Here is a 14,004-nt window from a genome sequence, read left to right on the forward strand (position 1 = left end):
TGTAATGCCTTGTTGTTCTCTAGGGACAACTTCCCAAACGCAAATAGACATATGTACATGAATTTTTCCTTTACAAATATCTGTTACATGGCTTTTGACAACAATGTAAATGTGGCCAAATGGTCAACGAAGTAGCCTCTAACATTTACATTGTGGCGTTGCCTCTATTGACTTCTTGACTCAATTCCATGCATTGTGTTCTACAACTTTAAATACGTTATTTAGGTGATATGAAGCTCCGTGGTTTCGCTCTAGTACTTGATGAGAGGTATATTCAACATTCTCTCTTCTCATTAACACCTAAATCTCCTTTTCATAAAAATGTACTAGCCTTATCAAATGACATCGGATCAATTTGGTTTCTCTAAGACTTGCATATTGTCTGACGCACTTGCAAGTTAATGGCATAGTTGTTCCAATTGAGTATGGAGTGAGACTATTTCCTCACACATGGCTATTAAGGTGTTAAGTTTGGCAGTGTGAAAACGTGTTTGGTAGCATGGTTGGGGGATTTCCTATAATGTTCAATCTTCATAAATAAAGTAACTATGTCCTTTGTTAGACTAAGACAAGCCAAAGGGTTCGTGATTGACAATAAAAGTTGTGAGTTCCTAATCACATTCTGAGGCGTTTCCCTAAGCACATATCTTTCTCCACACTAGTGAGATATGGATCAATATATTGGTCATTTGGTGAGTGTGAAAAGGATCAAAAGGCCATAATTTTAAATAAGAAAAGTAAACATGACTACAAATGCTATGGAACTAGATTATCGTGACAATGACCGTCAGTCAAGCTACCCACATAATAGGCCATTAAAGTCAAATGACACGATAATGGCTTGTCATGCAACATATATTGTTTACATGAATGGTGCAACTGGATAAGGAATTTACATGAAAGAAAAAACACAAGAAAACCAATTGTAATTGCTCTTTTGCATGAGTATCTATATTTCAATGTTTGTGGTTTAATTAGTATGCAATTGTAATCTATAGTATTGTATTGATTTATTTTTATTGCCCCTCGATTCATATCCTCATGGTCACCCCTTGGTTTACACAATGAGTTCATAAAAGGTCAAAACAAGGATGTTAGGATTAGAAGGTCATTTAGAGTGTCATTGCGATCTTCTACTACAACGTCCTCGTGATATATTAACTTAACTAGTCCTCATTGTGTTTGTCATGGTAAGAATTCATGATAAAAGAGCAAATCAACATGCATGTTCAAATTGACTAGTTGGACACATAAAATACCATTGCCTTATGCAACAATCAAACGCTAAGGGAAGTGCATGATAACCAACCAATTTGGGGCTATGAAAATTGACAAATGCAAACCCTTATGCAACCAAGGAGATGTGTATGAATGTAAACCAACAATGAAAAATGGTAGTTAACGTGAAAAGTGCATTGATGTGGTTATTGACATAGTTGAGAAAATCACAAGCGCAATGTGCATAAATGTAGCCATATAGGCAAGCTTTGACATGCTCCATCGATGCCCCCAAATGATACTTCATTAACACTTACAAGGTGTCTCTTTGACCAAATAAGTTGTCGAGTCTAAATTTGTGTTCTATGCTTAGTTGAATTTGATGACAAGTGCCACAACTAATCAAACCATTGAACATCGTGAATGGTTTTTAGGTGGCCGTGGCATTCACCAACCCTAGTACGATGCCCTTATTACTAGGCACATACAATCGATGTTATTGTTGCCTTTGTCATGAATTTGTTAGTGGTGAGGTAGTGGTTTTAGGAGTGGGGGCTAGGGACATTGCACGAACCAGGGGCTTAGAATGAGGAAAGCTCATATTGGCCGGGGTGTGGGATGAGAGATTTGAGCTTCAAGGCGAACACCTTATTGATGCACCGCTTCCATTAGTTGTTCAGAGAAGCATTGTAGGGACAAAGGCCATGCTACTTCGGTTGAGCGTGGGTACTAGAAACATCATCACACTCATGGATGACCATTTGATACACTAGTATATTCTCTTCATGCAATCATTGACATCTAAGATTCATGCTATCGTTGAATTCCATGACCATGCCATTAACTAGTGATCCAATAACTATACACCATACATCATATATGTATCCATGGTTTATGTATGAGATATCCTATATATATATTCATAGCATACCATGACCATAGGCACTCTTCCATCTTATGTCCAACCATTGCGAATTTAAATTGAGTTGAATTTTCTTAATTATATACCATTGCAAATTTAATTGAGTTGTATTTTCTTAATTATACAATTGCCAATTTAATTGAGTTGTATTTTGACAAATAAAAGACAGCAAATTTGAATCAACATATTTGTGGGTTGGCGTGAATGCAAGGTTTAGAGAAAGTAAAAGAAAAAGACGAATGGAAACGAATTCTCCTTCGTTAACAAAAAAAACACAAGAGGCACCGGATCCTGATCGATGGTTAGAACGATGCCGCGTGGCACGTGAAGACATAGATCGGACGGTCTACGAGAGCTAGCGAAAAACCCTAGGTTGTTCTTATGGCGATGGCGAAAGACCTTACAGAATTCTCTGTGTCTCCCCCAGCAGTAGAGGAAGAGACTTCAGAAGAAGGGAGAAGACGAAAGAGGAGAGCCTCTCTCTCTCTCTCTCTCTCTCTTCCCTGTCTTCACCCTTTCTTCGTCGACTTCATCATCATGTTGGTGTATCAGGATCTGCTCTCAGGTGTGTGTTTATTCCCTCTCTCTCTCTCTCTCTCTCTCTCATACACGCGCGCGCGCGCGCACACACACACACACAAACTCAGATCTTGTTTTTCCTGTCTCACTACTCGTTCTGTGCGGTCATTTTTTCTCCGACACGCATTTCCGTTAATCTCGTCTTCACCCTGGAATTCTTCTCCGGTTCATCACGTTTTGTGCCGAATGTTGTTCCCATTCATCTCGTTTTATGCAGGGCCTTGTTTGCATACACTGCTGCTGTGTAGTGTGGATTATGTTTTTGTGCATTGCATTTTTGGTTAGGAAGCGCTTGTATCCGCCTTGAATTTGGAATGGAAACTTGTTTCGAGTTATCTTCATCATTGTTAAGCCTCAAGGAACGTTTTTAGATCTAATGATCATTCTAGTTCTAATATCATATTTCACCATTATTTTGTATTTTTTCGTTATATCTTAATGTATCCTTCGGAGTGGCATAGATTCTATGCTTATCCCAGAAGGTTTCTGTTTTGGTTTTAAAAAGCTTCCGTAGTTTCAACATCAGACAGCGTTTTCTTGATTGTTTGATCCTTCCGTATCTAGAGTATGCTCTGTTTGTGATGTTCCTTTTCACGTAGATTCTGTTATTTATTATATGTCTCTTTGTTTCTACCCTGAATTTCTTATTTCGGTTCTCCATTCCTATGTAAATAAAATTTCATGTAGGTGCGTATGAACTCTCTTTGATCGAATATTCTCTTGTTATATTGAAATGCGTTGAGTTCTATGCTTTGCGTTCATCATGATTAGTGAATCAGTGAATGTATGCCAAATTTGGTATTAATCAAAGATTTCTTTCATGAATTATTTGTTGCCAGAAATCTTTCTGTATTAATGGATCATGGAATTTGGAATTATTTGCAGGTGATGAGCTTCTTTCAGATTCTTTCCCTTACAGGGAGATACTGAATGGTATCTTGTGGGAAGTGGATGGAAAGGTAAATTGCAGTTTCATGTTATTTTGGTGCCACTTCAAAAGCTAGTGCATTTTTATTTCAAAGTTTTTGTGATACTTTCAGAATTTTGGAGTATTCTTGTTTAAAAAAGTTTTGTTTATGTTCCATTCACTGGAATTGGTTTATGATGGTTTCATTTGTGTAGTGGGTTGTGAAAGGTGCCCTGGATGTTGACATTGGAGCCAATCCATCTGCTGAAGGAGCAGAAGATGATGAAGGTGTTAATGATGAGGCTGTGAAAGTTGTTGACATTGTTGATACTTTCAGACTCCAGGTCAGTACTGTAAAGTATATTAGCGAGGTGCATGTGTTCTGTAAAAGTTATGTGAATGTTACAAGTGAATTATATGTTGATTGTTTATGTGAAGCCTAAGTATGTTATATTGTATTGTAGCAATGTTACCTTTTAGAAAGGGATGTATCTGGATAGCTGTTTGATGGCCCCCTACGCTACTGTTGTCAGTGTTTTATAGTTTAGGAGCAATGCTAGCTCAAGAAATGTGCATATAATTGCTCAATACCCATCCTTGTTGGTGCATACTATTGTAATATAGCAGTAATGCAATGATGCATGTATATATCTGGATAGCTTGTTTATTGCTCTTCATCTTGCCACTTATTTCAGGAGCAACCATCCTTCGACAAGAAGACCTTTGTAGCTTACATCAAGAAATATATCAAGAATCTCACCCCTCTAGTGGCAGAGGAGAGGCAAGAGGAATTTAAGAAGAGTATTGAACCTGCTGTGAAATGGCTAATGTCCAAGTTGAATGACTTGCAATTGTAAGCTTGTATAAGATATACATATGCATATGCGGGTAATTGTATATGTTGTATATATACATATGTGCATGTAGAATCCATGCAAATGTGTATACCTTATTGATATACTGTGCACATGCATATACATATATATTGAGATTGTATACTGATACACATTATACATGTATACATGGCAATGTAAGTTGTCTTTGTACTGATGTATACATTTTATGTACATATGTATGAACAAACTCTGATACATACATATCAATATACACATATGCATAACAAATAAGTATCTTGACCCTGATAACGTTTTTGTTGGTTTATGCAGTTTTGTCGGTGAAAGCATGAAAGATGATGCATCATTGGTGTTTGCTTACTATAAGGATGGTGCAACTGATCCGACATTTTTATATTTTGGTGATTCGTTGAAGGAGGTGAAATGCTAAAAAATGGTTAATGTGCTGCAATGAGAGATTCTGTTTGGAAGAAAGCTGAAGTTTTATCTCAACATGAAATCAAACAAATGCTCTTTTTTATCCAAGCAGAGCAACAATGTTTTTTTGTCTTCAGATTTGTAGGCTGATTTCGTGTAACGGAGACTATTTATAATGAGCTGATTTTTTTATGTTTAATTGTTTTACCTGTCTCGATTTGTCATTTTAGTAAGCTGCTCAAACTGGCTGCAATAATTCATGTAAAATGTGCAGTTAAACTTTCAGTTTTTGCTACAAATGCAAGTTTGTAATTCTTCTTGATTGTATTCATGCCATGGGGGAGGATATGTGGTTTGAGTGATATAGATTCAGCCACGAGTCTATAATTAATTATACTTCACAATATATAGATATCCAGTTGTCACACTTCAAAGTTCTTTCTTACTGTCAAATTTACGTAATTATTAATGTGTAGTCATCTCTGTGTCGAATCTAAATTATTCTTTTCCATTCCGCCCTTGCTCTCTCAAAAGGTGTTACATCATTCATTTTGTGCTTTCTTTTTGGAACTACCCTATTGCCTGTCGTGGGTTTTGGTAGTTTTCTGTGTTTCCTATTCTTATGAATATTTTATTAAGGGTTCCCTGATGGAAAGTCTATGGAATGAGGGGTAATTAAACTTTGAAAACAGTACTGTGAGAGTTGACCAATAAAATAGAGTGAAGGAGACTGTACCATAAAACATTACCAACGAATTAGAAAAGGGAGTGGTACAAAGAGTGGGAAGAAGACTAATGTTAAGATCAGAAATACAAGCAAATCAAGCATGGTTCCATACAACAAATCTATGTTCTTGTCATCTTCTCATGCAATAAATTTGTTCTATTAAGCTAGAGCATAAGTATGTTGTGTCAGAATTTAGTCGACTTTAAAACTATAGCTGATTGTAAAAGAAGAGGGAATTTACTGTATGTAGTAGATGATGTTGTATATGTTTTTGTAAGGTTAGACCCTTTCATTGTGAAGACAAAGAAAATGATGGGTGTGTTGATATTATAAGATGGTAATTGTCTTTTTAAGGATAACTTGTAACCTATATTGATGTCCCCTCTTTAAACGCAATACAAGTTTTTGACAACCGCAAGATTGTTGCCTGTTACATTAGCCCTTAACAAGTATTGGTGGATTCCTAGGACAAAATCCACATTTCTCTGTACATGAGTGTATATGTTGATGGGTGTAAATTTGACCCTTCTTATACTATATTGCAGTTCCTTGTCATTTCACAATCACCTCACATCTTTGCAAATATCATAACATAACCCTTTGATTTCTAAGGAAAGGCTTTTCAATTGGATGGGCTCGCGTCCATGTTATCTCCAAAGTTGAGACATAAGCCTATGGCGTCTCAATAGAGGGATTTCATTGTAGGCCAACCATTATATAGGTACCTATTTTGAATGTCTAGAGATATAACTTGTGTATCACTTAGTATGACTTTCGCAACAAGTTGGATCGTGCAATTACCACAAAAGGGATGTGATACTTAGTGTTAGTGTATCTAGACCTTTCATCTTAGGTAAGTTAGACATACCTTCGACAATGTTATCGATCAAGTATGATTCCTAACACAACTACTCACATTGATATTTTTATTTTATTTATTTTTTTGTCCTCCAAAAAATCACATTGACATTTTGCGAACTATAAGTGCGAGCTTCAACTTCTTTATGTTCTTTGGAATGTTCCGTCAAAATTCATCCCAAAACCTCATGGGTTCCTCTTGTACCTCACCTCTTGTTCTTAAACCCAACCATGGATCGTCCTTTGTGGGTCCTAAGTGATTTTGTCTTGTAACGACATGATTGAACCAGAAAATCGAAATCTCTCAAGGTTTTCCTGGCCATGGGGCATTTGCAAAACAGAGCCCCTCTGTCAACAAGAGACACTATTTACAACCTTCTTCAAGAATGTGTCAGAAAGAAAGACATGGTTTTGGGAAGGCCGATACATTCAGTTATGGTCACTGTTGGTTTGGATTCAGTTTCTGTGCTTGCGGAGTTTCTCATTCATCTTTATGCTTCTAATGGAGACTTGAAAGAGGTAGATTCAGTGTTTTCCAATATCTCTGAACCTAGCTCGCACACATGGCAGGCCATTATTTCTTCCCATATCAAACTTGGAGCTCACAAGAAGGCTCTTTTGATCTACCATGATATGATTAATAAACATAGTGCATTACCCAATAGGTTCATATACTTGTGTGCTCTGAAGGCATGTTTCTCTTTTGAAACATTTCATGAAGGGATGTATATACATAGTGAGATTGTGAAGAATGGGTTGGATATGCATGATGTTGTTCTTGAAACTATGCTTGTGGATATGTATGGGAAGAGTGGAAAGTTAATGGAAGCTCATAGTGTGTTCATTCATTGTATGCAATATGATGCTATTCTTTATGGAGCACTGATTTCAGGGTACGTTCAACATGGACAATGTCTTCTTGCTCTTGCGCTTTTTGAAGAAATGAAAGTTAAAGGCCTAAATCCAGATCGATTCACATATTCATGTATATTGAAAGCATGCGGTAATAGTAAGACCCTCAAACAAGGAAGAGAAATACATGATAGGATCATAATATGTATGCTGGAATCAGATAAAGTGATATGCTCTACTCTCATTGATATGTATGTTAAGTGTGGAAACTTAGAAGATGCTTGCAAAGTATTTGAATCAATTTCTATCAAAGATGATGTTTTGTGGAGTACCATGATCACAGGATATGTTCAGTATGGAAATGGACTTCTTGCACTTGATCTCTTTGAGAAAATGAAAAAGGAGAACCAGCATCCTGATAAAGTGATATATTCCTCCTTAATAAAGGCATGTGCCCTTATTGGAGGTGTTGGAAAGGGGAGGATATTGCATAGAAACATAGTTAGGGACGGTCAGGAAAGCGAGGAAGCAATTTGTAATTCACTTATTGACATGTATTCTAAGTGTGGATGCATTGAAGATGCTGACAAAGTCTTTCAGGGAATGGCAATACGAAGCGATGTATCATGGAATACAATGATCACTGCTTATACTGAACATGGAAAATGTGATCTAAGTATTAAGTTATTTCATAAAATGGGAGAAAATGGTACATTTAGGGATAATGTCTCAATGGCAACCACTCTAAAAGCATGCAGCAGTTCAAGAGCATTGCAAGATGGAAGGTTGATACATGACCATGTTTCAAAAATAGCAATGGAATCAGACATAATGGTTCATAATACCTTGATTGACATGTATGCAAGCTGTGGAAAATTGGATGATGCATTCAACATATTCGGTAGAAAGTTGCCACGAGATGTGGTTTCGTGGAATGCCATAATCGGAGGTTATACTCAACATGGACACCCTCAAGATGCCTTCGTTCTATTTTCTGAGATGATACAAGACACTCACGTGAATGTTGATAAAATCACATTTTCTTCCATATTGAACTCATGTGCTGATTTGAGGGCAATCAAAGAAAGTTTCTTAGTAAATTCTCTGATATTGGAATGCAATGTTGATTCAGAGATTGTGGTTGGAAGTGCACTTGTCGACATGTATTGCAAATGTGGGCTCCTCGAAGAGGCAGATAGAATATTCAGTAAGATACCGAATAGGAATGTTGTATCATGGAATTCAATAATTACAGGATATACCCAAGAGGGGTGGGGCTTTTGTGCTCTCAAACAATTTGAAGACATGGAAGCACAGGATGTTAAGCCTGATTCAGTCACATTTTTGGCAGTGCTAAGGGCATGTGGAATGATAAGAGCAGCAGCCGAAGGGAGATGGGTTCACCACCAAATCATTTTTAGTGGATGTAATGCTGATGAATTAGTTGGTAATGCTCTAATCGATATGTATGTGAAATGTGCAAGCCTGGAAGAGGCTCTTTGCGTCTTCGATAAGCTTCCAAAAAGAGATGTTGCCTCTTGGAATATAATCATAGGAGGTTATACAGGAAGAGAGACTGGCTTGATTGCATTTAAACTTTTCCACAAAATGCAAGAAGAAGAAATAGAACCAGACCACATTACTTTTTTATGCATTATCAAAGCGTGTGCAAGTTTAAAGGCAATAGATGATGGCAAGCTTTTTCATACTTGCATCATAAAATTGGGGCTCGAGCAGATTGCTGCTATTAACGGTGCTCTTCTGGATATGTATGCTTGTTTTGGTTTACTTGAAGAAGCCCAAAAAGTATTTCAGAATCTACACTCTCACGATATTGTTTCATGCAACGAAATGATTGCAGGCTATGTTGATAATGGGCATACTGTTTCAGCCCTTAATATTTTCAAAGACATGAAAGAAGAGGGCATACAACCTGACAAAATCACATTCTCAAACATTCTTCGAGCTTGTCAATGTGTAGAGGCCTTAGAAGAAGGAAGGATAATACATTATCAAATAACTAGGAGTACAGCAAGCATGGATGAAGTGGTTGGCAGCACACTCATTGACATGTATGTTAAGTGTGGAAGCTTAACTGAAGCAAGACAAGTATTTGATGAATGGCCGAGTCGAGATATGGTAATGTGGAGTGCTATGATTGGAGGCTATGTCTCACGTGGACTTTGTCTTGCTGCTGTTGAGCTTTTCTCATGCATGCTTCAAGAAGGATTAAAGCCAGACATTATTATATTTGCTTGCATCTTGAAAGCATGTGGAACAATTGGCGTTTTCACACAAGGACAGATGATACATGATGAGATAATTGAAGCAGGGCTAGAGCTGGATGCCAACATACAAACAAGTCTTATTTATATGTATGGAAACTTTGGTAGCTTGGAGGAAGCAACCAAAGTTTTCAATAGCTCTTCAATTAGTAGTGTAGAATCGTGGACAGCTATGATCTCTGGATATGCCAAACAGGGAAACTATGGGAAGGTCCGAAAGTATATCGACAATATGCAGCTATGGGGGTGGAAACCTGATGAGAAAACATATACGAGCATCTTGGCAGGCTGCAGCCATGTCGCCGAAGTAACTGAAGGCAGTTGGCATCTTCAGTCTATGCTAAAACACTATGGGATAATGCCTGGGATTGAGCATTTCAACTGCATGATTGATCTATTAGGTCGAGTGGGTCGATTGGATGAAGCTGAAAAGATGCTAAAATGTATGCCATCATCTATGACAATAGTTGGATGGGTGTCTTTGCTCATGGCTTGTAGAACATTTGGCAATAATAGACTAGGAAAGCTTTGCTTTGATCAGCTGGTTCAGCTCAATCCTAATGATGCCACGGGATATATGCTGATGTTGAATATCTATGCAGATATGGTTTATGATAATGCATGTGAATTAGAAGAATCGAAGAGGGGATCTAGACAAACTCAAAAGGTATGCTTTGAGGTAAATGAGTGCACTATTTCTGATCAAAAACCTCATGCACCAAGCTTGGAGACTGCTATCAAGTCTTTGGGTTATATATCTGGGCTTGATGGTATTCCTGACTCTATGATACACAAATGTAATCTATTTGATGAATGTGAAATTCAGAAAAAAAGTTACGGACAATAACTTGTCCAACAGTTCACTATCTGTAATTTAAAATTACATAAGGGGTTCACCACTGGAAAATAATTTGATATTAGGTGGTAACCTCAGACAAAATGAGTCATATGCTTGTACATACTGGCTAACCATGCTGCTGCAATTCATCGAAGGAATTCAAATTTCAGTAAACGTTAGACACAGTTATTTGTCTATATATAGATACATAGATAACAAGATAAATACAGACATATGTCTGCAGATACATAGTACGAGAATGGAAATATATATTGACCTGTAAAAGACCAGAGCAGCCTATGAGACCAAACACAATTACATTTGAAAATCATGGTGAACAAAAATTAACGAGTAAAGCAGCCAATGAAACCAACTACAAAATTACATCTGAAAATCTTGGAAAACAAAAGTTAAGGATCTCATCATTGTTTAACTGATACAAATGATGCACTTATTGTAGCATCTATAAATGTTTCGTAGACTCCATAGTTAGACCTAATAATGCACTTAAGGCTCCCTTGAGACTCCTTGGGAAAAAACTCTTCCTCCAAACAAGCACTGATATTGCTGCAAAGTTAGAAGTTGGAGAAGAGAATAGAATCACCTTCCTGACTACCAATAGGTTTGGGGTTTATAGTTTACATTACAGTAAGTCCAGCAGTTATGATGCAATACAGCCAATGTAACACATATTAAGGTGGATAGCTTTCAATTGATAATAAGGTAGAGGTATGGAGAACGATGGGATAAGATGGAATGGGCGTATAGGTTCTTTCCGAACATATGGATCTATGATTTTTGTATCTTCGTGCGAAACCTTCCTCCCAGTCAATCCTATTAGAGGGGCATGTGCCATATGTGGATACCACTTGGAGCTACATGCATTATTCCTGGCATTACATGATAGTATTTTATCCGTTACATCCTACATAACAACTATCAAGGCTGATTTCTTCGCATTATCAGCGTCTTTCATGATTTGCTTCTTTTGTTTCTTCCTAGCTTGGGGTCTTTCTAGGTTTTCCTCTTGTTTTATTAATGCTAACTCCCTTGCATCTTCTTCTCTGGCCATCCGAGCACTCCATTTCTCTTCCATCTGAATCCTTTGAAAACCTATCTCCATGTTTCTATCATCTTCATCATCATGAAAGTCTCCATACTTCCTCGGATTGTAATGGAACATCTTCCGGATTAGGTTACTCACATCCTCAGCATCATCTAGATAAAACTCTTCAGATTCCCTAGTCCTCCGCTTAATCAGTTCTTTCGAAGAAGAAGCTTGAGATGGAAAAGTGTGCCTAAGACCCATATCATTGTTGTGTCTTTTTAGTGGTAATTCAGGATGTTTTGGAGCCTTGGATCCTTGACTAGATTTTAACTTGGGCAGCAAGTCTTTTCCGAAACGTGCACTAGTTAGCCGCTTTAATGGAAACTTCTGATTAGCATTAATAACCAATCTACAAGGTCCTGACATTAAAGACATGCTTTTGATAGCAGATTCATTGATTTTTGCTGCAAAAGAATTGTTTGACACAATGCCCCGTTTTAATGTAGTCGTTGAACCCATACTCAATGGGGCTTTCTTATTGGTATATTCGGTAACATCATTTGCAACATTATTGAAGAGAAAAGAGTAACCTCGGGATTCTTTGAGAAACTCCAATCTTTGGTTTCTCTCTGAAATTATCTTTCCACTGGCTTTCTTTGCAACATGAAGTCCTCTCAAGGTTGAACTCAAAGAATCTGTCTTAGAACTTGATTGCAAAGTCAAAGAATCCTTCTGAGGTTTTGAAAACTTGCCCTCAGGATTGCAATGTGATCTCTCATTCCTGGGTTCATCATTCGGATCATCATTGAAGAGAAATGTGTAATCTCGCGATTGCTTCAGGAACTGCAATCTTTCTGACCTCCGTGAATCCAGGAGTGTTTTCTTTGCAGAAGAAATCGCCTTTGATGATAGAGAACTTGAATCTGAACTCAAAGAATAATTCTTATTTGAAGCAAGATGGCTTGACGATACCATGTCAACATGAGGCTTGTAAACTTTTTCATTATAAATTTTGTACAATCCCTTCTTCTTGACATCACCTTGAATATCATTATTTGCATCATTATTATTGAAGAGAATTGAATAATCCCGGGATTCCTTGAGGAATTGCAACCTTTGATTGATCTCTGAATTTCTTTTCTCACCACTATCTTTCTTTGGAGAAGGACGCACTTTCGATGATTTATAAGAGCACGAATCTAGACATAAAGAGGCTTTCTTGTTTGAAGCAAAGTGATCTGATGATCCACTAGTGGAAGAGTGAGGATTTAAATGCATACATTTAGACGTATGATTTCTGCAGAACTCCGTTCTCTCTGGAAAACCCATGAACGAGAAAATGGAGAGTAGCGTAAGAAGAAGAAGAAGACGAAATTTCTGTTTAGGAAAACCCTAATACCTATTACTGATCGATGTCTTGCTCTCTGAAAACCCTACAAAGTAATCTCTGATCTGAGAACACTACTTCACGCTCGTTCGGAATACCCCACTCTGCTTCTGCTCTGCGAACACCCGCCAGAAATTAAAAGGCCATGGCCCCAAAGGAGAAAATGGAAAACGGAAAACGAAAAACGCAGAAGCCAGAACGCGAAACGCAAAAACATAAGAAGAAAACGCAAAGCTGCCAAACGTATGTTATCCATATGCTGTTAGACCAGAACGCGAGAACGCAAAACCATAACTAGGAACGCAAACCTTTCAAAGATATGTTATTTATACCAGAACGCTAAACGCAAAAAGATTCATTAGAAATGCAAACCTTCCAAACCCATGTTATGTACATATAAGCCCAAGTGATATATAATAGGGAAAAGTACTGGAAATCCCTGGAAGTTCGTCTATTTACCAGAATGCCCCTGGAAGTTCCAAATTTACCAAACTACCCCTATCTCCAAAAAACAAAAACACTTTATAAAGTAATTATACACTTTATAAATTTGGAACTTCCAGGGGTATCCTGGTACTTTTCCCTATATAATAATATATGTATTGTTAAGACCCTCCCATCTATCTCTCTTGTCCACATGGATTCACTACTTGTGGCCCCATCCACATGAATTTGGTGGCCCCGACAAAAACACTACTTGTTGCCTTCACCTCTAACTAGATAGATGTCTCTACATTTAGGAGCACCTTCAAGATCACAATGTCCTTCCTTTTCACCACCACCCATTTGGACTCTTCTGCAAGATGTAAACTCATTTGCTCATGATGCTCGATGCCCCACTCACAATTAAGCTCACATTGTTTGAGTGGTTCATGACCATTGATGTAGGTGTGATTGATCACTCGACAAATTAGTTTTTACCTTTGTTAGTCTCTTAGGTGTGATACTTGTTGGTACATCCAAGCTATGCATGACGGTTAGTCGACCATAAGGCACATAAGGCACACCTTGGCTTTATGACTTCCCATGGATAATTATCAATCTCATGTAGAATATCAAAACCTACATGGATCTTTTCATTCATTTCTAACTAGATGGTTCTTCTAGACTCA

At 37.6% G+C, this 14,004-nt stretch overlaps 3 protein-coding genes across 3 annotated transcripts; 2 read left to right on the top strand and 1 right to left on the bottom strand.

Annotated features, from left to right (window-relative positions):
• The first annotated feature begins 2,541 nt into the window (after positions 1–2,541).
• On the top strand, positions 2,542–5,096 carry LOC147866758 (translationally-controlled tumor protein homolog). Its single transcript, XM_087317236.1, has 5 exons — positions 2,542–2,705; positions 3,605–3,678; positions 3,842–3,970; positions 4,322–4,479; positions 4,793–5,096. Exons 1-5 carry the CDS (start codon positions 2,678–2,680, stop codon positions 4,908–4,910), a joined length of 507 nt encoding a protein of 168 aa, XP_087173362.1. The 5' UTR covers positions 2,542–2,677; the 3' UTR covers positions 4,911–5,096.
• Positions 5,097–6,683: 1,587 nt separating this feature from the next.
• LOC147866759 (pentatricopeptide repeat-containing protein At1g74600, chloroplastic-like) lies at positions 6,684–10,623 on the top strand. The gene has a single exon (XM_087317238.1). It carries the CDS (start codon positions 6,804–6,806, stop codon positions 10,464–10,466), a length of 3,663 nt encoding a protein of 1,220 aa, XP_087173364.1. The 5' UTR covers positions 6,684–6,803; the 3' UTR covers positions 10,467–10,623.
• A 338-nt stretch (positions 10,624–10,961) lies between these two features.
• On the bottom strand, positions 10,962–12,828 carry LOC147866760 (uncharacterized). The gene has a single exon (XM_087317239.1). The coding sequence runs from the start codon at positions 12,781–12,783 to the stop codon at positions 11,383–11,385; it is 1,401 nt and encodes a 466-aa protein (XP_087173365.1). The 5' UTR covers positions 12,784–12,828; the 3' UTR covers positions 10,962–11,382.
• Positions 12,829–14,004: the final 1,176 nt, after the last annotated feature.

This window comes from Azolla caroliniana, unplaced genomic scaffold (genome assembly GCF_043228905.1).
Source record: "Azolla caroliniana isolate FFs.n. ecotype wild unplaced genomic scaffold, voAzoCaro1.0.p SCAF_3, whole genome shotgun sequence".
Taxonomy (NCBI): Eukaryota; Viridiplantae; Streptophyta; class Polypodiopsida; order Salviniales; family Salviniaceae; genus Azolla; species Azolla caroliniana.

Excerpts from the sequence above, each read along its gene's own strand:
- LOC147866758 (XM_087317236.1), top strand. The coding sequence starts at position 2,678 with ATGTTGGTGTATCAGGATCTGCTCTCAG. Across the intron at positions 2,706-3,604 it reads GTATCAGGATCTGCTCTCAG|GTGATGAGCTTCTTTCAGAT; the intron begins GTGTGTGTTTAT and ends AATTATTTGCAG. Across the intron at positions 3,971-4,321 it reads TTGATACTTTCAGACTCCAG|GAGCAACCATCCTTCGACAA; the intron begins GTCAGTACTGTA and ends CACTTATTTCAG.
- LOC147866759 (XM_087317238.1), top strand. The coding sequence starts at position 6,804 with ATGGGGCATTTGCAAAACAGAGCCCCTCTGTCAACAAGAGACACTATT.
- LOC147866760 (XM_087317239.1), bottom strand. The coding sequence starts at position 12,783 with ATGCATTTAAATCCTCACTCTTCCACTAGTGGATCATCAGATCACTTT.